This window comes from Pteropus medius, unplaced genomic scaffold (assembly GCF_902729225.1).
Source record: "Pteropus medius unplaced genomic scaffold, Ma_sr-lr_union100, whole genome shotgun sequence".
Taxonomy (NCBI): Eukaryota; Metazoa; Chordata; class Mammalia; order Chiroptera; family Pteropodidae; genus Pteropus; species Pteropus medius.
This window is the reverse complement of record NW_024350922.1, coordinates 2,656,050-2,684,026: the sequence shown is the minus strand read 5'-3', so window position 1 is coordinate 2,684,026 and position 27,977 is coordinate 2,656,050. Positions and strand designations below refer to the sequence as shown.

At 38.2% G+C, this 27,977-nt stretch overlaps 2 protein-coding genes across 2 annotated transcripts in view; both read left to right on the top strand.

Moving 5' to 3' along the window:
* LOC120584558 (ATP-binding cassette sub-family A member 3-like) overlaps positions 1-6,556 on the top strand; it is a 102,625-nt gene extending 96,069 nt beyond the window's left edge. The window contains exons 30-34 of the mRNA XM_039840264.1: positions 2,373-2,560; positions 3,207-3,377; positions 3,491-3,681; positions 5,950-6,023; positions 6,337-6,556. Coding sequence (XP_039696198.1) covers positions 2,373-2,560; positions 3,207-3,377; positions 3,491-3,681; positions 5,950-6,023; positions 6,337-6,462 — 750 coding nt within the window. The 3' untranslated portion in view covers positions 6,463-6,556. The remainder of the gene's footprint in view (positions 1-2,372; positions 2,561-3,206; positions 3,378-3,490; positions 3,682-5,949; positions 6,024-6,336) is intronic.
* A 2,677-nt stretch (positions 6,557-9,233) lies between these two features.
* LOC120584557 (ATP-binding cassette sub-family A member 3-like) overlaps positions 9,234-27,977 on the top strand; it is a 109,670-nt gene continuing 90,926 nt past the window's right edge. The window contains 5 exon segments of the mRNA XM_039840262.1: positions 9,234-9,322; positions 16,069-16,194; positions 16,515-16,767; positions 19,271-19,398; positions 26,058-26,199. Of these exon segments, the coding sequence (XP_039696196.1) occupies positions 16,135-16,194; positions 16,515-16,767; positions 19,271-19,398; positions 26,058-26,199 (583 nt within the window). The 5' untranslated portion in view covers positions 9,234-9,322; positions 16,069-16,134.

Here is a 27,977-nt window from a genome sequence, read left to right as displayed (position 1 = left end):
GAATAATAGTTTTATAGTTGTGCATCAATGTGACATTAATAAGAGAATTCAGCTTATCTTATGGGTATAAGATGAAGAAATTATATTTTATACAATTTATTTCAATATATTTTATGTTTTAATATTAAATGACTTTATTTTTATTACTACTTGATGGTCTATAGAAGTACAGCTGATTTTTAAATACTGAATTTGTATTCAGTATTTAAAATTGTAATTTCTCTTAATTCTAACATTTATTTATGTTATATAAGAATCTTTACTTATGCAATCATGAAGGCTGCAGATAATGAGGATTTGTTTTCCTTTCTAACCCTATGCTTTTCTTTTCTCTTTCCTTACTGCAAAGGCTAGAACCTCTGCTCAGCATCGAAGAGAAATGGCAATTGCAAATGTTTTCTCCCTCTCGGTCTCAGGAAAACTTTTTATTATTCATGTTTTATTTTCTTTCTATCAATACCTTTAATTCACCTTCACTGGCAAAAGTTATTTTTACTGTGTATAGAATTTGAGGTTTCTGATTACATTTCTTTAGCAGGTTAATATGTTGTTTAATTATCATCTAGCTTCCATCACTACTTTTGAGAAATTAGCTGTCAGTCTGATAGTCTATATAAAAAATATTTTTTTCCTGTGGCTGCTTTAAAATTTTTCCCTTTGTCTTACATAGCTTCGATGTGAAGTACCTAGATATGGATCTTTAAATTTTCGTTCTCTTGGAATTTATTGACATTCTTGAATTTATCAGTATTTTAAATTGGTCCTGGATCATTTTTACTTATTAATTTTTCAAGTTTTCTCCTGTTCTGGTCTTTCTGTCCTGTTACAATTCTAGTTATCTAGTTGCATTTCCAGTCTATCATCCTTATCTCTCAGTATTGCTCTTATAGTTCCCTTTTTTTAATTTCGTGCTGAATTCTGGGTACATTCTTTTGACCAGTCTTCAGCAGGTTAAATTTTTCCATTGTGACTAAATTGCTGTCAAACTCAATCACAGAAATTGTAATATAACTTTTTTTTTTGGTTTTTAGATGATATATGTGGTTCATTTCTAAAAGTCTGTATGACTTTATACTTTTCTCTTTCATCAAGATATTTTTAAGCTTTTAAAATTTATTTAAACACAGTAATTAACTTTTCTCATCTGATCTACTAACCTTAATACCTGAAGTCATTACAAATATGTTTTTGGTGAGTATTGTTTCTGCTAACAGCATTTATGTTATTTTTTTTTCTTGTTTGCTGAGTTATCTATGCATGTAGCTTATTTACTTTAAAAAAATTATATGGAAGAACAATTTCATACCCAGAATAAAGAAGGGGTTTAGTTGATTTCTGCTAAGAGTTTAGGGGCATTAATAGTCCGAGATCACTGTAAAGTAATTAATAAAACCCCAGAGAAAAAATACACATTTAAATTAATTATTTAAAATAATTGTAATTATTTTTAATTTTTAATTAACTTCAATATACTGATATTCACACCTTTTTCTCTGGGTGCCTAGAAGACAAATCCACAAAAGGATTGCTTAATTGATAAAGCAAAACTCATTGAATTCTCCTGTTAGTCGGAGTGGGAAAAGGCTTTGCTTCTGGTTCAGCCTTACTGTGAAACAAGGTCTACACATGACTGTGCAAGAACAACCATGCTGGCCATGCCCCCTTGGAATTTCTTATTAATGAGGCGAGCATCTTGTATTCTAATACTCCTCCAAATTCAGTGGGCTGTAGAGTTTTATTTCCAACCTCTTCATCCCCAAGATTATTAAAACTGAATTGGGGAATCTATAATTCCAATTTATTACAATAGATCCAAGTGGCCATAATTTTGTAGCCTTTAGAAAAAAATTTTTCAGCCATAAGAAAAGATGAAACACTGCCATTTGCTACAACATGGATGGATCTTGAGGTAATCATGCTAAGCAAAATAAGTCAGACAGAAAAAACTGAAAACCATATGATTTCACTCATATGTGGGATATAAAACTAAAAGCACAACCAAACATGACAAACAAACAGAGACTCATGGACACAGACTGTGGATTAGTGGTTACCCAAGGGAAGGGGGAGGAGGAGGGAGGTAGATAGGGGTAAAAGGGGTCAAATATATGGTGAAGGGAGGAAATCTAACTTTGGGTGGTGAAGACACAATGCGATATATATACGACATACTGTTGAATGGTACACTTGAAACTTATTTGATTTTATTTGAAAAAAATATTAATGAATGTAACCCCAATTGTTTTTAATAAAAAAAAAAAGAAAAGAAAAATTTTGGGTAGTACTATTAGAAGCATGGTCTTCTATCTTATTCAAGCGTGCTCAGTGGGACAGATGACGTGGGTCCTTATTAAGGCAATTTTTGTAATCAGGTGAAGTCAAGAATTGGCTATTGTCCTCAAACTGATGCCTTGCTGGAATACATGACTGGTCGCGAAATAATGATCATGTATGCCAGATTATGGGGAATCTCTGAGTCCCAGATTCAGCTGTATGTGAACAATTGGTTGAATTCACTGCAACTAGAACCCCATGCTGACAAGATTATCAGAACCTACAGGTGAGTCATTACGCCGATCTTTTGTTGCTGCTGCTAATGTTGTGGTGCCTCTCCATGTTTCTGATGTTTGAAATACCTGCCCACAGCTCCACTTAACTCCCTCTGTCACATGGTTATTTAGTTGTGTAACTGTATAATGATTCTCTAGGTTAAAATGCAGTCATACAACAGATCTACATGGTCCCACGCCTTTCCTTTGTAGAGAGGAAACTCAAAATCCTAGTTATGTTTGAACTGTAGCCTCTGAATCTCAAAGGGGACCATCATATTCTTCCTGGGTCTATATGGTTCTTTGTTTTCCAAGAAAGAAGGGATGTAGACCCTTTAAATTAGGGTGGGATTTCTGTACCTGGGAAATCATGACACCCTAAAAGCTAGTAAGTAAATGCCACTGATGACGCTGCCAAAATCGGTTACATAAAAATCACTCCTCTATATTTCAAACGAAAAAGTAATTGATATATCCACCTGTACTGGAGCCTGCTACCTTGTTGACGTCACATGTAATCAGCATTACAGATGTCCGTGTTAAGTGTCTGCTGAGACTTTCAGCATTTGAGATGTTTGTGCCAATGTTATCCTATAAGTAAATAATTTGTGTATCTTCCCCTTTCCCTATATTCTCTCTCCTTCTATGATCATGAAGTGGAGGATGCAAACGTAGGTTGAGTACTGCTATTGCCCTAATGGGAAAACCCACAGTCATTTTGCTGGATGAGCCATCAACTGGCATGGACCCAGTAGCCCGCCACCTGCTCTGGGGTGCTGTGACACGGGCACGTGAAAGTGGCAAAGCCATTGTTATAACCTCCCACAGGTGTGACTCATTGGGAGGGTTGGAAGAGGGTTGGCAAGCACTGTTTGAATTGTAGAAGGTCTGCCGAAAGAGCGTGCTTTATTTTACATTGTTCTTTTATCTTATTTTGCTAGAATAGAGGAATGTGATGCCTTCTGTACCAGGCTGGCCATCATGGTAAAGGGAAAGTTCATGTGCTTGGGCAGCCCTCAGCACCTCAAGAACAAGTTTGGCAATATTTACACCCTAAAGATCAAGGTCAAGATTGATACACAAGAGCATAAATTAGATGATTTAAAATTTTTCATCACAATTACATTCCCAGGTAAATTGGGCTGGGCTAACCTTATTCAAGACGTATCAAGTCACGTTTGCTGTCTCACCGTGCATGTGGTTTATGTCTGCAATAACTGCTTCCTATAGATTATTGACTTTTATTGACTTCCACACCGAATTCCTTTTGGGACCCTTCTTTCTACAACTTCTTATGCCTGGTTATGGTAAGAAGTTTTACACACACACACACACACGAGTCACACTAAGCTTCTGTATCACTTTAATAAGGCAGATTTGGATTTCTCCATGTAAATTATATCCCCAAAGTCATAATTACTATTATAATTCTCAAGTATTTTCACATATTATCCAGGTGAAGTTTTAAGGCTTTTATCCTCCAGCTAAGCATGTAACTCTGGTCTTTTGGACCCAGCCAGGACATGGTGTTACAATGCAAACAAGAACCACAGAGCTTTTCTCTCCTTTTGAGACTAGATCTGCTTCAGTATGCTAAAATCAGTAAGCGCCTCTCTGCGTATCTGCTACAATACCAGAGACAGAAACTATTTGTCCCTTACCTCTCTTTCCTAAACACAAAGCCAGGGGCATGGCAAGGCTTTTAATAGTTCTGGTTTTTCAGCTTAGTTTCCAATTTGGTAGGCTGACCAAAATATCACAAAAGTTCCCATTGTGTGTCAGGCTGAGAAGTTGGAAGTTTATCTCCAGGCAATAGAAAATAACATGATCGATTACACCGTAAGAAAGGAGGTCAGAAAATAGATGAGAAATGGATAGTAGAGCAGATGTGGAAAGCAGATGTGTGGGAAAATAATTCCTCAGTGTTGGTCATGGTGGTTATGATGTGCCTTTGGCCATGCAGATGGAAATGTCCTTTAAGAGGTTCAACATTCACTTATGCATTCATTTGGCAAATATTTTTGAGTACTTATTGTATTAGTTCTATTTCATGTGGCCCCTAAATTACCACAAAGAGAAGCTATGACCAAAACTCCTTTACTGTGAGCTGTCCTAGCCACCTGCTCTATTGAAGAAGGAACACTGAGCACTAACCCAAGACCCAGCCTTGAAAATGTGGACACAGAATGTCTCCTTTAACGGGGATATGGGTTAGAGACACTCCAAGGTGGTGGTTGCCCAGGCCTTCTGCACAATATTTTTAAACAAGTAGCTCTTCAAACATGACGAATCAAAAAGGAATGGATATGGAACCTATACCCAAATATTGATGTTTAAAGAGAAGAAACAAATCCTATGAGCAAAAGACATCCAGAATGTCTACTTTAAAGAGGACTTACTAAAGTAATCATAAAACAAATTGTGGACTATTTATACACCAGATTGTAATTTAGAAAGGCAAGTGAATATATAGATACAATCTACATATGTACAGATAGATGCATTGACATGAATTAATCTTATAAACATTGAATGAAAGAAGCCAAAAGAAAAGAATATATGCTAGGTGATTCCATTCACAGAAAGTTCAAAAGTAGGAAAACTCTGCCTAGATTTTTAAGGGTATGTGCATAGGTTGGGTGGTTTCACCAGTGTTTGCTTTGAATAATTCACTAAGCTCTCTGTTTGAAACATTTCGCATTAAAAAAGAGCTTTACATTATCATGGAGGCAATACATGCATTAAAATTCATATTAAGAAAATCCATACATCGTTATGAACACGTATTTATTTTTTTTACTTTAACACATTTTAATCCCAGTTAATTCAATCCACAATCTGCATACATGCGTTAACTGTAAACACATCAGTTTGTTCTAAATTAGAAATGGGTTCTTAACTCACCTGTAAAAGACACGAGAACACACAGCCTGACTTGGGGGATGTGTATGTAGGATTTCCTCTCTCACGTGGTCACGTGGCATGCAATCGTAGCGAGGAGGCGTGTCCTGCTCACCTCCCCAGCAGACACACCGTGCACACGCAGACGGAACATCCTCCAGCTCATAGTCTCAGCCCTACGTCCAGGAACAAAGTCTTGTAGTGACATTAGAATTTCGGAAGGCGCTGGTTCCATTCATTGGCCACGTGAGCTGATGTTTTTTGAGCGCGCCTGAAAGCCTGCCCTCAATAATTGTTATGAACGTCACTCTTTCATCAGGAATAAATCTGCTGAAACAAATTAACCATGTCATGTACACCGAAGAGAATGAGTTATGTGATCACGTTCTCTTTTGTCATAATGTCGTCTTTGCCATTCTGTTACATAATTAAGCAATACTTTGGCAATTTTAAGTGAAATCTGTAAGATTACTCACCTATCCCATCTTTCCTTTCTTAGGCAGCGAATTAAAACAGGAGAACCAAGGGAACCTTAACTATTACATTCCCAGCAAGGACAATAGCTGGGCAAAGGTGACTGTAGAAACCACGCCCCTCTAACATGACACGTGAAGAGAGCGCTAATAGTGGGAAGTATCTGGGATTTAGCTACGTGGGACATGGGACGGGAACCATGGGTTACAGGGGAAGCAGAAGTTAAGTTACTTTCGGCGGCCCCCGGTATTTAATTGCTCGCTCTCAGATGCTCAAGGATCCATTCTGCCTGTTTCCCTCCAGCACTGACAGGGAGTTGGCAGGAGTTGGAGTCGGTGGAGGAGAGGCTCACCCGGGTTGGGGACTGGAGGGGAGGAATACAGGGGCAACCGCTTTCTTGTTGTTGTTGAAGGTGTTCGGAATTTTGGAGGATGCTAAAGACCGATTCGATTTGGAAGATTATTCCATCAGTCAGATAACGCTGGAACAGGTCTTCCTGACCTTTGCTAACCCAGAGAACAAAGAAATGAATGTTTAAAAACAGGTGCCATGAGATTCGGTTCCCACTAGTGACCCTGTGTCTTCTCAACTACACTTGGATACAGAGGGTCATGCCTGTGTACGTATATCTTGGTGTAAATATACTTAAGTAATAAAGAGTCCCCCAGAAGAGAACACAAGTCCTTTCTTGGTAGATTTACATGAATGGCCTTGTTCCCAGCATGTGCAAAATCTAAAGACATTTGGCGATATTCATGCTTTCACTCCTAGAAATTTGAAAGAACAGCATTAATCAGGTGGGAACAAGGACCTATTCCTGAGTATTCTGAATGTTTGAACCAAAACATCCAGAAATGTTGGTGCCATTAGATGGGACAGCTTGAAGAGCCTGAGACTTATTTTAAGTTATGGATAAGAGTAGCATTAAGCCTGGAATAAATCATCTTTCCCATGGATACACACACACACACACAGACTGTACACACACATAAACACAGACGTACCAATATTATACCAAAGTAATCTAATTAAAATCAATATCAGAATTTAAGGGGTAAGTTGGGTTATTTCCAAAACTCAAACCAAGATTCTGCATTTGCAAAAGAATCTTTTCAGCGAGAACGTAAAGCGAAAACATTCTTTAAAAATAGTATTTTCCTTCCTATTCTTGCCCATCTCCAATCAAGAAGGAAAGATGGAGAAATGGGGCGCAGAGGGAGACAGAGCTCTTCTAATTGTTTGGGCAGCTGGAGTCCCCCTCCCCCCCCCACCTATCCCCCATCCCCCCATCCCCATCAGCGACAGGAGACATCTAATCACCTCCCCAAATTCATGGGCAGGTGAGCAGACAAGTAGGATGATCCTCGTTGAATTGCAAGATGGAAAGAGTCCATGACGCTGCTCCATTTGGGGATGATTTGCTCAAGGTTTTTATACTCTCAGTTGGATATTGTAATAAGGCGATATCCAGAAGCTATTCTCTGTTGTTGTTTTTAGCTGTAATATAACTTATCTATGAGTTCCATTTCCATACCTGCCACGTATCCATCACTGGCAAATGATTTCAGTAATTGCAAAATTTATTTCCTACATTGGCCATCTTTAAAAAGGGGGAGAGAAGTAGTTTTACTAAGCTCTCGCATCTAGTCCCCAAGTTGGCTTCTCTGACCCTTTTAAAAATTCCTTTAGCGTGGTAGTCTCTTTCACTGTCCCTCCCCATCCCCCAACTCCCTTCATCTTCCATCAAACAAAAAATGTGTCGGGTCCACTTTATAACAGGGGATTATCTGGGCTCCTATACTGACAGGCATAGGAGGTAAAGAAGACTCTAAAGAATACCCTAGGACTGAGGGAAAATACTAAAGAAGAAACGAATTTGAAGAGAGGGGGTGGTTTGGGCTCAGAGAAGGATCTAAAACACCTGAAGCCGGAATGGAAGCCTCTTGTCCGGCCGTGTCCCTCCACACCCTCTGACCCGGCCTGTCAGTATAGGAGCCCAGCTCCTTCCCGCGCCGAGAGGCGAGAACGTGATACCCGGTCAGCGGGTCGGAATTCGGACCCAGGATCCCAACCGTAGCTGCACCCTGGGGGGGGGCAGGGGTGGCCCAGGGAGCTGCAGCGGCGGACGCGGGCGCAAGAGGCAGGTGTGCAGGTGGGTCCCCGCAGCGCGTGCGGCCACGCAGATGGAGGCTCGACGCGCCGGGCGGTCACGGCAGAGGCTGCACGTGCGCGGTGGGCTCGTGGGGGACAGCCGGAGGGGGCCTGCGGGACCCTTCACCTCGCCTCGGGAAGTGTCCGGCTAGCCCCCACGGACCCCGGAGCGCGGCCACTGAATCTCCTCAAACTCCCAGCCACCCGCGACCCGGTCCGCGGAGGAAGCGGGGAGCCCGCACGAGGTGGGACCTCAGTCTCGGGAATTCGGGGGTGCGCGACTCATGAGGCGTGGGGGACCCGATGCGCCGCGGGGTCACAGAGGAGGGACCAGCCGTGGAGAGGATGAAAGCGAAGGGTGCGCGCTCCAGCTACTGAGTAGGGGCGCAGAGTTGAGCCGCGCAGGCGCCCGGCCGGCGGAGCGGGCTTGAGGCCGGGCGGGGTCGGTCGATAAGTGCGTATCCATGGCGCAATGAGAACGGTGAGATATGAGGCAGAGGCCGCTACGGGCCCATTTGGGGGCGCAAATCTGAAATAGGGGCGTATCCCCGGGGCCGATATCGTGGCTGGGGGCAGGTCATGTTCCGCTGGGGGCGTGAGGCCTGTCGAATACGCAATGGTTAGGACGGGTCCGGGCTGGTCCGGTCGGGGGGGCGACTGCTGCTGAACAAGCGGGGTCATCCTTGGGGGCGGCGTATCCACAGGCAGGGGCTGGGGAAGGCAGTGTGGGGCGGGCAAGGCGGTCGTGGGGGCGTAAACCATCTGTTGTTAGTATGGCATTCAACAGGTCGGGGCAGGGCGGGGAAAAATGCTAAGATGGGCGATCACAGTCGGGGCGGGGGCCGGTCTGTTAGGGGGCGGAGGGTCTACAGGTCGGGGGGGCAGGGGCGGGGAAGGCAGAGGGCGGGACAAGCAGTCGGGGCTGGCCGGCGGGGCCCTGTCTGTTGGGGGCGGGCCCGGCAGGGGCGGGGCGGGGCCAGCAGCGGGCGGAGCCGGCGTTGTCCGCGAGGCTGCAGCGGCGCGCCTGCGCCCGGGCGGTTGCGGAGGGCCTTGGGACGGGGCGTCGTGCTCGGGCAGGCGCGCACCTCAGCGGCCTAGGCCCAGGCGGCGGCTGTTGCGAGGCCTATGGGGTGAGTGTCCGGCCCTCCCCGCCCCTGGTCCGCCTCCCCAAGTCCCCTGCTCAGCGGCCGCTCCCCGGACCTCCCGAAGGCCGTCCCCGCCCCCAGGCCTCAGCGAAGAGCCTCAAAGTGCGTACCCCACTTCCCCTCACCGCCAAAACACCTCCAAACGCAGAACCCTGCATAGCCCCCTGGCCTCCGCTCCGAAACAAAACCCCCGAAAGGGATGGATGACAGTACTGCCGGACGAGGCCCGCGCTGGGCGACGTCGCCCCTCTGCCCGACGCCGGGCCGTCGCCGGGTTCGGCTGTGCAGCGAGGGGCAGGCCGCGCGTGCTCCAAGCCTCGGGACCCCGCGGGTGGCGGTAACGGGGGACAACGGCCGTGGGCGGTCCCGAACCGGTGGTTTTCTCAGAAAGGGCGAACTAAAGAAGTGACCCCTGTCTCCTTGCGCTTCGTGATAGTAGCTTTTCCCTGGAACAAAGCTCGGAAGGGCAGTGGGACCCAGGATAAAAGGAAATGGTTTAATTCAGTGTTAAATTTTCTTTCTTTCCTTTTCTTTTTTTAGTCCCCAAAGCCATCAGGATAGCCTTGCCACATTTTTGCAGCCTGGGACTTTGCTTCCGTGGTGTTTGCCGTTTTAAACTTTGAGCCTTTTTGAATGAGGAATAAGCTTCTTTATTGTTTATTTTGCAAATATTTACTAAATGCTCAATGCCAGTGAGGTCAAATTTTGTACGGAATTTGTTATGTCGAAGGAATCGGAATATAATAATAACGTGTCAGTGTATGCAAAAACCTCGAAATGATGTAAGCCCCCCATCATCCCTTCAAATTAGAAAATCCTGGAAAGTCACCTAATTTTAGAAGTCGCTTTTACCGTTACCTCATGTGCAGAAACACCAGCCATGCCCTTCTTGGTCAAGATTAGTCTTAAATTAATTTAGATCTTCAGAAACGCCTGCCTACATTCAGAATGTTCAAAACGATACACCAGAGGCTGTAGACATAAAGCTGAGCAAGATATTATACCAACCCTAGAACAGTTTACATTTCGGTGCTAGTCTCTTTTCTCTTATGATGTGACTAAGTACCACTAAATTAAGAGGAAGTAAGACGATCCCATAAGCCCCTGGCAACCACTATCCTGCTCTCCATTTCTATGAGTTAAGTGTTTCTTATGAGTCCGTGTACAAATATTTGTCTTTCTGATTTATTAATGCCCTCGAATTCTAGTACTTCTAGTTCTGTGTTGAATGAAAGCTACAAGAATGGACATTTTTGTCTTGTTCCTGGTCTTAGAGGAAAAGCTTTCAACCTTTCACAGTTGAGTATAATGTTAGCTGTGGGTTTGTCATATATGGCCTTTATTATGTTGAGATGTGTCCTTACTATACCCAGTTTGGTGAGAGTTTTCATTATAAAAGGATGTTGAATTTTGTCAAATGCCTTTTCTGCATCTATTGAGATGATTGCATGATTTTTGTCTTTCATTCTTTTTATGTGGTTTATCATTTATTGATTTGCGTATGTTGAGCCATCCTTGCAACCTAGAGAGAAATCTCACTTGATCGTGCTGTATGATCCTTTTAATATGCTGTTAAATTCAGTTAGCTAGTATTTTGTTCAGGATATTTGCATCTGTGTTAATCAGGAATATTAGCTTGTTGTTTTTTCTTTTAGAGTCTTTATCTGACTTTGGTGCCAGAGTAATCCTGGCCTTGTAAAATGAGTTTGGGAGTGTTCCCTTCTCAATTTTTTGATATAGTTTCAGAAGTGTTGGTGTTAATTCTTCTTTAAATGTTTGGTAGAACTCACCAGTAAAACCACCTGGTCCTGGATTTTTCTTTGTTGGGAGGTTTTCGGTTACTAATCTCATCTCCTTATTCATCATCGATCTATACAAATGTTCTATTTTTTCATAATTTCGTCTTGGTTGTATGTTTCTAGAAATTTATCCATTTATTCCCGGTTATTCAATTTGTTGGTATGTAATTGTTTATAGCAGTCTCCTATGAGCATCTTTGTATTAATGTAGTGTCATTTGTCAATTTTATCTCTTCAAAATACCAGTTTTTAGTTTTGCTGACCTTTTATATTGTTTTTCTGGTCCCTGTTTTATTTATTTCTGCTTTTAAGCCTTGTTATTTTTCCCTTTGCTAACTTTGGGCTTAGTTTGTTCATTTTTAGTTCTTTGAGGTGTGAAGTTAGGTTATCTGTTTGAGATCTTTTTTCTCAGTGTAGACATTTATCATTATAAACTCCTTTTTTCTCAGTGTAGACATTTATCATCTTAAACTGCCTTTGCTGTATCCTATAAGTTTCATTGTGTTGTGTTTCCTTTTTCCTTTGTTTCAAGATTTTTAAAAATTTTTCTTTCGATTTCTTCTTTGACCCATTGGTTGTTTAGGAGTGTTTTGTTTCATTTCTACACATTTGTAAATTTCCAGCTTTTCTCCTGTTGTTGATTTCTAGTTTCATAACATTGTGGTCAGAAAAGATACTTTGTATAATTTCTGTGTGCACTTGAGAATATGTTCCTCTTGGGTACATGTTCTGTATATGTCTGTTGGGTTAATTTAGTCTAAGGTATAGTTCAAGTTAATGTTTTCTTGCTGATATTCTGTCTGGATGACCTATCCATTCTTGAAAGTCAGGTATTGAAGTTCCTTGCTTTTTATATTGTTGTCTATTTTCCCCTTCAGATCTGTTAGTATTTGCTTAATATATTTAGATGCTCCAGTGTTGGGTGCGTATATTTTTATAATTGTTATATCCTCTTCATGAACTGACCTCTTTATCTCTGTATAATGACATTATTTGTCTCTTGTTTTAATTTTTGACCCAGATTTTATTTTGTCTGAAGTAAGTGTAGCAACCCCTGCGCTCTTTTGGTTTCTGTTTGCATGGAACATTTTTTCCCATCTCTTCACTTTGAGCCTATGTGTGTCCTTAAAGCTGAAGTGAGACTTGTAGTCAACACATAGTTGGGTTTGTTTTTCATCCATTCAGCCACTCTGTGTGTTTTAGTTGGAGAATTTAATTCATTTACATTTTAAGCATTTAGTTGTTTGTTTATCTATTTATTTTTTATCCTAATTTTCAGTAGTTTTATTTAAGACATTGCATTTTCCACTCTACAGTTCTTATAAAGTGCATTGTTATTTCCTTTACCTGTGCATGTATTGCACATTCAAGTATCAAGTATCAAGAATGCCCAGTGATTTACTGCATAGCAGCTCAGCTTTAAAACCACCATGAAATTTGCTGCAAATTTGAGTCCTTCCATATTTTGTGTAGAACAATGCTAAATCAATGCTCAAGGTCTGTGGATTTACTTTTGGTCACTGTAGTACATGAGGTTCTCAAAAGAACTACTTAGCTTTCCAGTCTCTTAGCTGCCTCTTCAGGAATTGACAGTTCCCAAGGGAGAGAGTCCCCACATGCTAGGCCTGCCTCTGCAAATTTCAGTCTGGTCGTTATATTCAGCAGGAGTGTTGATTTGAATAACTTATCTCTGCTTCCTGCAGGTTATTTTCATATCTGCTGTATTTGTACTTATAGTTGCCTTTACCTTCTTAATGTTATTTATTTATACTTTCCTTTTTTTCTTGACAAATTTCACCAGAGATTTGCTTGTTTTACTTTTTTAAAAATTGTCTTCTATTTTCTCTATAATTTATTAATTTCTGTTTTCTACTTCATACATTTATGCACTTAGCTTTATTATTTCTTTTCTCCAAATTTAGTTGGGTTAATTCTGTTGTCCTTTTTCTAACTCCTTAAATTAAAGCCTGAAATTATTTCTTTTAAAATTTCTTTGCTTTTTCACATAAGGACTTAAAAGTATACATTACCATCTAAGTATAACTTTAGATATATTCCACAAATATTGATATGTACTATTTTCATTATCAATTGGTTCTAACTATTTTAAATTCCCTCCAATTTCTCCTTTGACAGATGAACTACTTAGCAGTATCTCTTTTAAAATTTCTAAATCTATAGCAACCTTTAACTCATCTTTTTATGTGTCTCTACCCTAATGAAATCGCAATCATAGGGTATATTCTGTATGATACTGATGATTTGAAATTTACTAGGCACTTGCTTGTACAGCAAGAATATGACCAGTTTTTACAAGTGTTTTTTGTGCGCTTGATCAACAGTATTAATTGTTATATGGAGGATTTTGTATATATGTACTAGATCAATTTGTTAATTATTTGTTTAGATATTCTCTATTTTTTCTGATATTTTTATGTTTGTATGAGGTGTCAATAATTTGGAAAATTGTATTGAAATCTTTCGCTGTGATGGTTAATTAATCAGTTTATTCCTGCGCTTATATTAAAGTTATATTATATACTTTTATAACGTGTTACTAAGTATGCATTAGTATAGCATTGATGTCAGGTACATGTCTGTATAAAATTACTAAGATTTCCTGGTGAATTGAGCCTTTTATTATGTGATAAAATAGTTTTTATATCAAAGATCATTTTTTAAAATTATTATAGCTCTCTCAGGATTCCTTTTGATAGTATTAGCCTGGGATATCTTTTAATTTTTTTCTCTACTTTTAGCATTTCTATGTTCTTATGTTAGGGACTCCCTTATAAACAGTATTAGGTAAAATTCCAAATTGAAACTTACAATTTCTATTTATAGGTTTTAACCCATTTACATTTTTGTGTGTGTGATTACTGACCTTTTCTGCCATCTTAATTTTTACATTCTGGTTGTCCTACATGTTTTACGCTTCTTCTATATCTTATTTTGCTTTTTCATTTTAGTTGATAGATTTCTTTTCTCTCTCTCTCTCTCTTTTTTTTTTTTTGCATTTTTTTCTTTTGTGTAATGGGAAAGGATAATCTTTTCATCAAAATAATACTGAGTCAGTTGGATAATTACATGGGAAAAAAATGAGTCTTAACCTCTTCTTCAAACTAAACAAAACAATCAATTAAAAGTGGAGAGTAGATATAAAGATGAAAGAAAAACAGTAAAACATTTAGAAGAGAATATAGAAGAGCAACTTGAACTAGACATATTTTTATTGAACAGGACAGAAAAGTGGTTAATTAGACTATATTAATATTAGAAGTTTTGTTCATTAGAAGATACTTGATGGCAGGTCACAGAGCTGGAGAAGGTATTTGCCATATTTATTTTTAAAGGAACATTTATTAGAGTATGTGAAGAACTCTTTGGTCAAATGATAAGTTGTTCCCCTCCCCTCAATAAAAATTGATAAAAGACTTGGACAGGCACCTCACAAAAGAGGATATGGAAGTGCTCGGTACACACGAAAAGTTTGAGGCAGTCACATTCACTAGTGTTGCTTTCGTTGCCTATTCTTTAATCTATTTCAAGTTGGTTTGGATGTATGGTATAAAATATGAGTCAAATTTCATATGTTTGCATGCGGATACCCAGTTTTCCCAAGAACATTTGTTGAACAGACTGTTCTTTCTCATTGTGTGTGCTTACCATCCTTTTTGAAGATCAGTCGACCACATATATGTAGTTTTATTTCTAGACTCTTTATTCTATTCCATGGGTCTATGTGTCTGTTTTCCTGCCAGTGCCAGATAGTGTGGACAGGTTAACAATTTTAAGTCTTCCCATCCATGAACATAGAATATCTTTCCACTTGTGTCTTTCTTTTGTCAATTTCATAGTTTTCAACGTACAGGTCTTTCACTTCCTTGGTTAAGTTTACCTCTAAGTATTTTGTTCTTTTCGATGCTAGTGCAAATGGGGTTGTTTTTTAATTTCCTTTTCAGATATGTTGTTCTTAGTCAGTAGAAACTCAGCTGATTTTTCTGTATTGATTTTGGGTCCTATAACTTTGCTGAACTCATTTAATTAGTTCTGTTAGTTTAATTAGTTCTAACAGGTTTTTTTGATAGAGTCTTTAGGGTTTTCTGTGTATAAGACTATGCTACCCAAGAACAGAGACAGTTTTACTTCTTCTTTTCCAATTTGGATGTATTTTATTTCACTATCTTGCATAATTGATCTCACTAGAACTTGTAGTACTGTGTTGAATACAAGTGTCAAGAGTGGGCATCCTTGCCTTGCTCCGTATCTAAAGGGGGAAGGGCTTTCAATTTTCACTGTTGAGTATGATGTCAGCTGTGGGCTTTTCATATATGAACTTTATTATGTTGAGGAACCTTCTTTATATACCTAATTGTTAAGCATTTTTATTATGAAAGGGTGAATTTTGTCAAGTTTTTTTCTGCATCTGTTGAGATGATCATATAATTTTTAGTATATTATATCACATTTAATGATTTTCATATACTGAACCGTCCTCACATCCCAGAAATAAATCCCACTTGATCATGACATATGATCCTTTTGACGTGCTATTGGATTCAATTTGCTCAAATATTTAGAGAATTTTTGCAAATCCCTGATGCAGTTTCTTTTCTTGTGTGTCCTTATCTGGCTTTAGTGTCGGGGTAATGCTGGACTCCTAAAATAAGTTTGGAAGTGTTCTCTCTGCTACAGTATTTTGGAAGAATTTGAGAAGCAGTGATATTAATTCTTCTTTTAATGTTTGGTAGAATTCACCTGTGAGGCTATGTGTTCCTAGAAACTAGAACAGGAAAAATCAGATCCTGTTACTTTATGGACATCTGAAGAAATGGAACCACATCTTACTGTTATTTGTTTATCTATTTCCTTGCGTTTGAAGCATATGGGAACTTCATTAGATATTAAGCAAATTAAAATAAAAATAGAAACAATATAGTTTTCTTTATTTCAAATATATTATCATTTTTGCTACCAATCTTTAATTCTGATTAAGAAGAATAGGAGAAAGAAGTAATACTGTTATTTGCTTGATGTTCACATTATCAGATAACTTAACATTTAAAAAAAACCTTTCCTTTTTCCTGGAGTTGAACATACACTCTTTGTAGAAGAATGGATTTGTTGACATTCAACCAGTTTACAGTGCTTCTCTGGAAAAATTTTACCTTAAAGGTAGGTAAAAGCATCCATGGAAAATGTCCATAAATGTCCATTTGTTGCAGTTCAGGGTGTGCGTGTGTGTGCATGGTTGCTTTTCAAAAATCAATTTCAGAACTGTAGGTAGCTCTTCCAAATTTATAAAACTGAATTGATCAGTAGTATAGTATGACCTGTAAGAAAGTCGAAAGGGGAACGGGTGGTACAAGACAGTCCAGGAAGCACTGGCTTTTCCAGAGTGCAACTGGCAGAAGCTTAATATAATAGAACTATCCATTTGTATTGAATGTGTACACTTAAGTTCATTAACACCATCTTTTTTGTTCCTCTTCTAGAGGAGGCAGTTAATTAATTTAATATTGGAAATCGTGACAGCGTTGTTGTTTCCACTGATGCTTTTGCTATTCCGTGCATTTAGCAATGTAAATGTAGTTGGACCCTTCTATTTCACTCCTCAACACGTCAGTACTTTGCCGCGTTTCCTCCGAAATCCTCAAGACTGGGAATTGATTTACGTGCCTTCTAATATTAATGTGTTGAAAGAGATCACTGAGAGTATGAAGAGGAATCTAAACATCAACATAAAAGGTTAGAAATTAAGGTTTTCCGTAAAACTTACTGTTAAATTGTTTTTGATAGCGCTCAAACGATGTGAAAAAATAAAGCTGGAGGAATTATATTTGCCAATTTCAAGACTAAGATTATAACCGTAGTTATAAAGACAGTGTGGTATTGGTGGAGGGATATACACATAGATCAGCGGAACAGTAGAGAACCCAGGTAGACAGACATACACAAATATGCCAAAATATTTTTACAATGATGCAAAAGAATCCAGTGGAAGGATAATCTTTTCAGCAAATGGTGCTGAGCAACTGGACACCAATAGCTAAAACAGTAAAACCACACTTTAGGCAAAAATTGCATCAGAACAGATGACAGATCTAAAAGTAAAATGATGAAACAGACAGAACATAGGAGAAGATATTTGTAACTTAGAGTTAAATGAAGAATTGTTAGACATAACAGCAAAACACCATCCACAAAAGAAACAAAATGGGTAGATTGGACTTCTGATATATAATTTTATTAGTGGTTGCTCTTGGAGTTAAAATATGCATACTTAATTTTCACACTGTACAGAGAACTAATATTTTACCACTTCACTGTAATATCAAATGATTATTGACATATAGGTCCCTTTATATTTTTCCCTTTGTATTGTAGTTTTCAAATCTACGTAAGGTGAAAACCTCACCAGGAAATATAATTCACACACATATTTTAAAGAACTTAAGAAAACTATTTACCCAGATATTTACCATAGCTCTTGCTCTTCCTTCATTCTCAAAGTTCCAAGCTTTCTTCTGATATCATTTTCCTTCTGAAGAACTTCCTTTAATAATTCATTAGAGCAGTTCTACTAGCAGTGTATTCTATTTGTTTTTTCTTCATGTGCTAATGTCTTTATTTCATCTTCATCCCTGAGGTTATTTTCATTTGATATAAAATTCTAGATCGACAGTCTTTTCTTTCCACATTTTAAAAATATTTGCCACTTTCTTCTGACCTCCTTGGTTTCTGAAAAAAATCTGCAGTCATTTGAATCCCTGTCTCCCTCTAGGTAATATGCCATTTCTCTCCAGCTGTTTTCAAGGTATTTTCTTTCTTTATTTGTCAAAAGTTTGACTGTGATATGTCTGAGCATGAATTTCTTTGGCTCATTCTGTATACAGTTCACTGAGCCTTTTGAATCTGAAAGTTTCTCTCTTTTGCCAAATTTGAGGAATTTTCAACAATTTCTAAACATTGTTTTTCAAATGCTCTTCTTTCTCTTCTCCTAAGACAATGATGACATAAATGCTAAAAGCATTTTGTATTGTCCCACAGGTCATGGAGGCTCTATGCAACTTCTTTTCAATCTTTCTTTTCCTCCCTTGTTCACCTTAATTTCTGCTGATTTCTTTACTGACTCCTTCATCTATTATTTCCATACAACTATTGAGCCATGAAATGAGCTTTTTAAAGCGCAGAAGTGATCTCCACCCTGATTTATCTTGTTTGTTTTAAAACAGCTTTTTGAGATATAATGCACCTACCATACACTAACTTATTTAAAGTGTATAATTCAGTGGCTTTTAGTATATTCCCAGTGTTGTTCAGTCATTACCACAATCAGTTTTAGAGCATTTTCATCACCAAAAATAAGTCCTGTAGCCTTTAGCCATGGACTCCACATTTCCCATCCCCACCAGGATTAGGAAAACGCTAATCTACTTTCTGTCTCTATGGATTTGTCTATTACAAACCTTTTTAGGTAAATGGTTTATATATAAAACTTTTATATAAATTTCATATAAATGCAATATGTGGCCTTTGTGACTGACTTCTTTCACTTAGCATGTTTTCAAGGTTCATCCATGTTGTAGCATGTATTGTTATTTCATTCCTTTTCATTGCTGAAGAACATCCCATCGTATGGATATACAGCATCCGGGTGGTATGTCCTTCATCAGTTGATGGACATTTGGGTTGTTTCCACCTTTGGACTATTATAAATTATACTGCTGTGAATATGCATGTATGTTTTATGTTTTTATTTCTCTTGGGTATATACCTAGGAGTAGAATGAATGGGTCATTTGCTAACTCTGTGTTTAACTTTTTGAAAGACTGTCGGACTTATCTGAAGTAGTTGTACTTTTTAAAATTCTCATCAGCAGTGTATGGAGTTTCCAACTTTTCCACATCTCACCAGCACTTTTTATCACCTGTCTTTTTTATTATAGCCGTCTCAGTGGCTATGAAGTGTTATCTCATTGCAATAGTGATTTGCATTTCCCTGAAGACGAATGACTTACCTTTATATGTGTTTTTAATGATTATTATTTAAAAGTGTAGAAGTTTATAAAATGCATACAATTGTTTTGAAACCCAAATATTCACTAAGTATTTATGATATTAGTATTTGAGAAAGTATTTTTAAATTTATGATATTCGGATAGGCTTTTGTCCACGTAAAGTGGCATCTCCCTTCTCGTGAGGGATTATCAGATATTTTTATTTAAGTGAACAATTTTACCTCTCTGCAGTTCATGGCTTTAACTCGGAAACTGAGTTTGAGAAGTACGTGAAGTTTGACCGTAGATCTCACAAAGTGCTGGCCGCCATTGTTTTCGACCATGACTTCAAAAATAGCAGTGACCCTCTGCCACTTCAGGTGAGAAACTTGTAGTTAGAGTTTTCTAAAGAAATAGTTTTCTAGGATTCGCACTTCCAGTTTCTATAATTTTAATGAATTTGATACAATTCACCCTATTTTATAAGTGAAAAACTTAATTTTCCCAAGATGAAACTACCAGTGTACAGTAAAGCAACAATATGAATCTCGATCTGACTAACTTTAATGCCTGCGCTCTTAATAATTGCATTCTGCTGATAAGAGAAAAACTGTATTTTCCACACACAAGGCCTTAAATTCATGGGAAACTTTGACTATTCAGGCAGTGCTACTAATTCTACAAAGCGTGGTACAGTAAAAAAAAAGCCTAATAAAGCAGATGCATCTTTGGTAACAGACAGCCAAGCATAGAAAAATCCTTTCTTTGAATGAAACGCAGAATTTAAGTCCTTTCATAAATCTCTAGGGAAAACTCTAAGACTTATCCATATTGATTTAGAATTAGGACATCCATAGGCCTTGAGACTCTGATTATAGCATAGCCCACGGGAAGGAGAGAGAATGACTGCTTTGAACTTGGTATCTCCTTTGAAGATCTTAATAGAAATTCCGTCCTTGTGGTGATGGAAATAAATGGTTAACCTGCGATATATAGACGTGGAGCCAAATTCTATTTAGAATACAGATGTTTGTCAGTAGAAGGCAAGATTAATAAAACCACTAGTAGGCTAGTACATATTCTTTCTGTGCGTCCCACCCTTCTATGACTCCATTCTTCTGTACCAACTTCTTCCCATTTACTGAGTCAAAATTATCCATGTGCTGGAGTGACGTCAGAAGCATGGCAGCACGAGGGGCCCCCTCGATCTCTCCCCTTGAAATTACAACAAGTTTAACAGCTATAGTACAACAAGGATTCCTGGACAACACACAAACACTTCTGAGAGATCCGTGCATCAGAACATCTGAAGGTGGGCGAATAGGGGAGGAGGGATGGGAGAAGAGCAGAGATGGGAGCTGTGGACGCAGCCCAAAGCTCACTGCAGGTCTCAGGGACAAGGGAGGAGTCATCATTGCTGTGTGCACTCTCTCTGGCCCTGAGCATTCCTGCCCGAACAGTTGGCATATAAGACTGCTGAACCCAAGGATGCATCAGGGCAGAGGCCAAGTACAGAACCGCGACAGCTGTGTTTTAGCAGTCGCCAGTGCCAGGCAGAAAACAAAGCCATGGAGCCTGGATGCCTCTCCCCCCACCCTCTCAGAGCTAGCAGCAGGCCCCAGAAGAAACTAGCAGTGAGTGTCTGGCTACAAAGCAGAAAATCTACAGCCCTGAAAACTGCAGAGACAGCTCCTAGGAGGCAGTTGCACGCTGCAGCTCATCCCAGTGACGGGTGGATGTACAGAGGCGAGGCAGCTGAGGTCTGGCAGTTGCCATTACTGGGAGGAGAACAAAGCCACAAACATAGCAGTGGCCTCTCCCAACCCACCCCACCCCTCCAATCAAGGCTGATCCTAGCTGGAGTACTTGGCACACATCAGGTAGCACAACACTGCATCAGGCTGCTGGGGCAGCATCGGGACTTCAGGGGCTCAGAACCCCATCACCAATCACACTTTTCCACAGAGGTGGAGCCCTGAGACCAACGTGACTGGTCCTAGAGGAGAAACCCACCTTTCCAGGGAATACAAGGCACTTTCCAACACCCGGCAGAGATCCAGGAAGCCTGAGCAGTGCAGGAAACTTGTACTTCCTTCAAGTGCCACCTCCTGGAAAACAAAAGTAAAATCTCTTCTTATCAACCTGCTAAAGAGGCATCACTCTTAATAATTTTTTAAAAAGCAGAGTATATTCCTATAAATGTCCAGGAGGAGGAAAAATCTATCAAATACCATGAACAACATGGCAGCTCAGAAATAAAATGAAATATCTTAAAAAAATAAACTTGACAACATGGAAATATATCATTTAAATGACAATTCATGATTACAGTTCTGAAAAAACGCAGCAAGATGGAGGAAAACTGATAGGCAATTTAATGAACTCAAATAAAATCAATGAACAAAAAGAACATATTTCTAAAGAGATTGAAACCTTAAAAAAGAACCAAATAGATATTCTGGAGTTCACAAACTCAATAAAAGAGATGAAGAATGAAATAGCAAGCTTAGGAAATAGAGCTGACGGGAGGAGGAAAGAATTAGCGACATCGAAGATAGAAATGACACAGATGGAAAAAGAGAGAGAGAACTGGATTCTCAAATCCAAGAAGCAAACAAACACCTAATTATCTCAATCCAGAGAGGCCTTCTTCAAGGCACATTAGATTAAAACTTTCAAAAATTAATGACAGAATTTTAAAGGCAGCCAGGGAAAAGATGGTAACCTCTAAAGGAAATCTCATTCGATTACCGTCTGATTTTTCAGCAGAAACTCTACAAGCTGGGAGGAAGTGGAACCAAATATTCAAACTATTGAAAGAGAGAAATTACCAGAGAATAATAATATCTCCAGCAAAGTGATCCTTTAGATACGAAGGCGAAATAAAGACCTTTCCAGATGTACAAAAGCTGAGGGAATTTTCCACCACAAGGCCTGCATTACTGGAAATACTGAAGGAGATTATTCTACCTGAAACAAAAAGATAAAAAGGACATACAAGTAAGAGTAAGACGACTAACAGAAGCAGGAAATTGCAACCCTTATTCAGAACAAGGTCTTATATGCTTAAATATTACCTGATGGTTAAAGGGGGTAAAAACATTTAAAAAACAAAAGGAAGACAGTACCTACCACAACTCAGAAATGAACTCACAACATAATTTTTTTTTAATTTGTGACAACAAAAACATATAAGGGGAAGGAGTAAAGGTCTGGATTTGCAAAGGGGAATAGAGATTAGACACACACAGAAGAAAAAGGACTATTTATATAAATCTTTCTTTTACACAAACTTAACGGTAACCACACACACACACACACAAAATGCAAAACCGAGACACAAAACATAAAAAGAGGAAACATTAAAAAATCATAGAATACCGCCAAACTAAAATAACAGAAACACAAACAATGGAGACACCGAGCAACCAGAAAACAAAAGATAAAATGACTATAGAAAATCCTCATATATCAATAATTACCCTAAATGTAAATAGACCAAAGTCACTAATAAAAAGGCACAGAGTAGAAGATTGGATCAAAGAACAAAACCGACCATATGCTGCCTTCAAGAGACACATCCCAGCTGCAAGGACAAAAAAGTAAAAGGATGGAAAATGATACTCAAAGCAAACGGCATCCAGAAAAACAAGTATAGCTGTACTTATATCTGATGGAATAAACTTCAAGATAGAAAAAGCAACGAAAGACAAAGATGGACAGTTCATAATGATAAAGGGAGCAATACAGCAAGAGGACATCACATTTATTAATATGCACGTTCCCCATCAGGGAGCTGTGAAGTACGTACAGCAGCTATTAACAGAACTAAAGGAAGAAACTGACAAAAACACAGTTATAGTAGGAGACCTAAATACCCCACTGTCAGCTATGGATAGATCATACAAACAAAGTCAATAAGGAAATATCAGCCTTAAATGACACGTTAGACCATCTGGGTATAGTTGACATTTACAGAACCTTTCATCCCAAACAGCAGCTTATACATTCTTCTCTAGTGCACGTGGAACATTCTCAAAGACCGTATGTTGGGACACAAAACTAGTCTCAAATTCAAGAAGATTAAAATCATACCAAGCATATTCTACAAGCACAATGCTTTGAAACTGGAGATCAGCTTTCAAAAATAAAACAGGAAAACCCACAAATACATGCGACTGAAACAACGTTCTAGTAAAGGAGGACCGGATGAAAGAAGAAATAAGGAAAGATCAAAAGATACATAGAAACAAATGAGAATGAAAATGCAATGTATCAAAACTTTTGTGATAACAGCAAAAGCGGTAAGAGAAAAGTTTATGTCATTACAAGCCTATCTCAAGAAACAAGAAAAGTCCCAAATAAACAGTGTAACATTACATCTTCAAAAACTAGAAAAGAGGAACAAATGAAGCTCAAAGTCAGCAGAAAGAAGGAAATAATAAAAATTAGAGCAGAAATGAATGACTGAGAAAAAAAGACAATAGAAAAAATTAATGCAACAAAGATCTGGTTTTTCGAAAAGATAAAACCCTTGGCTAGACTCACTAAGGAAAAAAGAGAAAAGACACAATATCAGAAATGAAAGAGAAGTTATGATGGATGCCACAGAAATACAAAGGCTCAGACAAGAATACTGTAAAATAACCTGTTAGAATAGCTATAATCAACAGGACAAGAAATAAATGCTGGAGAGGATGTGGAGAAATAGGAACCCTCATACACTGCTGGTGGGACTGCAAACTGGTACAGCCACCGTGGAAAACGGTATGGAGTTTCCTCAAAAAACTAAGAATTGATCTACCATATGATCCAGCAATCCCTCTACTGGGTATTTACCCCAAAGACTTGAAAACTCATATCTGAAAAGATATTTGCACACCGATGTTCGTAACAGCATTATTCACGGTGGCCAGGACATGGAAGCAACCAAAGTGTCCTACAATAGATGATTGGCTAAAAAGCTGTGGTACATATATACAGTGGAATATTACTCAGCCGTAAGAAGAGATGAAATACTGCCATTTGTAACACAAACTTAATGGTAACCACACACAAAATGCCAAACATGGATGGACCTTGAAATAATCATACTAAGCGAAATAAGCCTAATAGAAAAGGTTGAAAATCACATGGTAACACTTTTATGTGGGATATAAACCTAAAAGCAACAAATGAACAGGACAAACAGACTCATGGACACGGACAGTGGACCAGTGGTTACCAGAGGGGAGGGGGCAAGGGGATGGGGAGGGGAAAAAATATAAATTAAACGGTAAATAAATACATAAAAATTATAACATTTTAGAAATGGAGAACATATTCTTGATTGTCAAGGGATAGCTATGGGGGAAAAAGGGGGTGATGGAACCGTTTGATATCTTGACTGTGATGAGTGGTACCTGAGCTTTCACATATGATGAAGTCATACAGAACTTAAAGCATACGACACACGAGTCCAAACCTGTGGAACTCCAGTCTTACTTAGTGATTTGTGTCAATGTCAGGATGTTATCCTTGGGAAAGTAGTTAAAGGTTACACACAGTCTGTTATTTCTTACAACTACATGTAAATCTACAATTTTCTTAACAAAGACTTAAAATACCTTAAGTACTTAAAAATGTTTTAAAATACACTTAATGAAATGAATTATCAAGGTATAGTGTTGGAAAATTTATTTGTGAAACATATGTGACGATGTGCTAGTATCCAAGATATTTTTAGAGTCCTACAACATAGTAATAAAAAGCACAGTTTCAAAGATGAGCGAAAGATTTAAATAAACATATCCCCAGAACCAAAACTGATCTGTCTTTTTCTGAGGATGGGAGGAATAGTACCTGACACTGTTAACTCTGTCTTGGATTTAATTTGCCTTTTGCATTCATATCATCAGGCTGAATGTACAGCCAACTGTAAATCCCTGGCATTTGTCATAGACTGACATAGTTTAGCTACTTCTCTCCAGTGTCTTCCTAAATGGTGTTATGGGCCTAAAAAAAGGATTTTTATGAATTTTTTAAAATAATTTTTATCCTGTCTGCTGTGACATTATTTCAGCTTATTGACGTTTTTAGAAAATATTTGACTTCTGTCATCTAATATAATTATCCCTTGTGTTCTCTGCAATTTGGCAAACATATCATACATATTTAATCAAAATCGTTGGTAAAACTACTGAATAGAACCAGGCAAAGTCAGTCTTTTTTTACAGGGCACTAGAGGTCTCCTGCTGGCAGGCCGAATTCTTGCTTTTCTTCCCTCAGTCCTGGGGTGGGCTGGTGGCCGCCACTTTTACCTGCTACCTTAGAATTCTCTTACCCTTTCAGTTATCTAGCCTGATTTCTGTTTTCTGACTATACCATGAACAGATTCATAGCTCTCTCTAGTGTCAAGGCGCCATAGTTTATACAGTCTCCTGTGTATGAGCAACTAATTTCAACATGTTTCCACCACAGATAATGTAACAACAAACAAACTTGTGCATATGTCATCTTCATATTATTGGAGATGTGTATTTCAAGTCTGTTTCTGGAAGCAGGATTGCTGAATCAAACAGTAAATGCATATGTAGTTTTGTTAAACATTACCAGATTCTCCATTACAGATGTGTCATTTTGTATCCCACAAGCAATGAATTAAAGTGCCTCTTGGTCTACAGTCTTACTAACAAAGTGTGTTGTTAAGCTTTTGATTTTTCTAGTATGATAGGTAAGAAATACATCTCTGTGGTTTTAATTTGCATTTATTTCATTGTGTGACATGGGGATGCTTGTCATGTATATGGGTCACATGATATCTTGTTTTTGTGAACTGTCTTCATTTTCAGAGGACTTCAGATGTAGATATGATTGGAACATATATGTCGTGCTTGGTGTCACTCAATGCCAGGCATTCAGTATTACTTTGACATCAGATGAATTCTCCTCTTTTAAATCACATGGTTTTTCATATGTTCTTAACTTTCTTTTATTTCTAATACTTGCTTTTTAGTTTATTTGGTTTTAAGCATAGTTTGTTTCCTATTGCTATTTCTAGATAAAATATCATCTGCGTTTTGTTAGGATACAGAGGACTATCGCGTGGCCAGATGTGACAGGCTGGAAAACATCCTTACTTTTCCCTATTCATTCCTCTTCAGGACCCAGGAACCCAGACTTTCATGATGGAGGAAGTCCTGGTGAGCAGACCCTTAAATACGCCTCACAGTTACATACTAACACACACACACACATATGGTTTTATTGATATATATATACGTGTATACACACACAGACACACATACACACACACACAACTGTAGACTTTGTGTTTTGTATATTATTGTTTATACATATATATAATGTGTATATACATGTATATATACACATATATATATACACACACAATTATATATGTAATAGATCTGTTTGTTCTTATTGTGGTAATTTTGAAAATTAAACTTATATTCTACCAAAACAACTTCAATGTTACATATTTGGCAAACCTAAAAATATATGTAACATACCTGTATCCTGTTTTATTCTCTTTCAATTCTTACATCAGCATCTCTGTCTTTATGTAGTTGTGATTTAGTGTTATATTTTCCAAATAACACGCATTTTTATTTGTTGGCATTACTTGCCTATTTACATCTATGTACAATTTTATTGATTTGGTCTAAAAATTTTTACATTGTGATGGTAATTTTTAATTCATATTTTTATTTCACACATTATCATATGTTAAAAGCCTTTAATTTGGATTTGCCAATTATCTTGAGATTTTATCTTTAGCAGATATTAAATAGAAGAAAAAAGCTAGTACATTCTAGCATTAGCAACAAAAATTAGAAACCACATAACCAGTAAGAGAATAGATGAACCTATTAGTCGTTAATCTTTATGAAATAGTCTGTTGAGAAAAAAATAATTTAATTTGAACCTCCAGGTACCTGTATGAATAAGCTAAGTGGAGACGGATGGGGACTATTCCAGGCAGTGGAAATAAAACTGTGAATATGTGGAGATCAGGGTGCAGCATTCAGGGAGCTACGTGGCCTTTGTTTGTTCGCTTTATTTTTTAATAGCTACATTAGAGGGTGCTTGTGGGAGGCTGTTAGAGACGAGGCTAGGAGGAAAATAGGTCATTACAGACCTCGTGTGAGCAGTGAAGAAGTACTCAATATCTTGGGAAGTTATGAGAGAGACGTAGCGATATTTAGCATGAATAAGAGAAACGACGTCATGTGATTGTGGATGACTCTCTCCAAGTGGTAACACTCATAGTTTATCTTTGGTTTTTGTTTGTATCTGAACACAAAATTTTATTTTATACTGTTGGTAAACAAAAAAGACCATGACCTGTGTTTCACAATTTATATAATAATTTCTATAATCAACGAAGTTATTTTGGAGAATGAATGAATGAATGAATCCCGCAGATATTGGGATTTGATTTTGTCATTTCACTTCTCAGTTGCAGGTGGCATATTGGAAACAGACAGTACGCCCTTAGACTTCCCTAATACCACACTATTTGGGGGGTGGAGAATGTTAGAGAAGAGAGAACGAAGGACTGAATGCTGGTAACATTCAAGTTAAGGAGGAGTAAGCAAAATATAAAGGGACAAAGACTAAGAAGGATTGACAGGAAAGAGTAGAAAATTAAGATATCTATTACATGGAACAAGGGAGAAATGGGAAACTGTGCTTAACGTGTATTTATATCACCACAAAAGAACCTTTTAGATATTTTAAAACTTAAAAACAACAATCCCTTTACAGAACAGAGAATTTTAAATCATATAACACAAACTTTAGTTAAAGATTTATTTAAAGATTTATAATCATTCAAGAGTTCCATGTATGTTTTAATTCCAAATGTTAAAAGTACTTTTCCAATTTCTGGTTTTATCCATGTTGTCCTTTATTGAACAGAAATCTTGAGTTCATTATTTTTTGCCATGTGGTTCTTTCT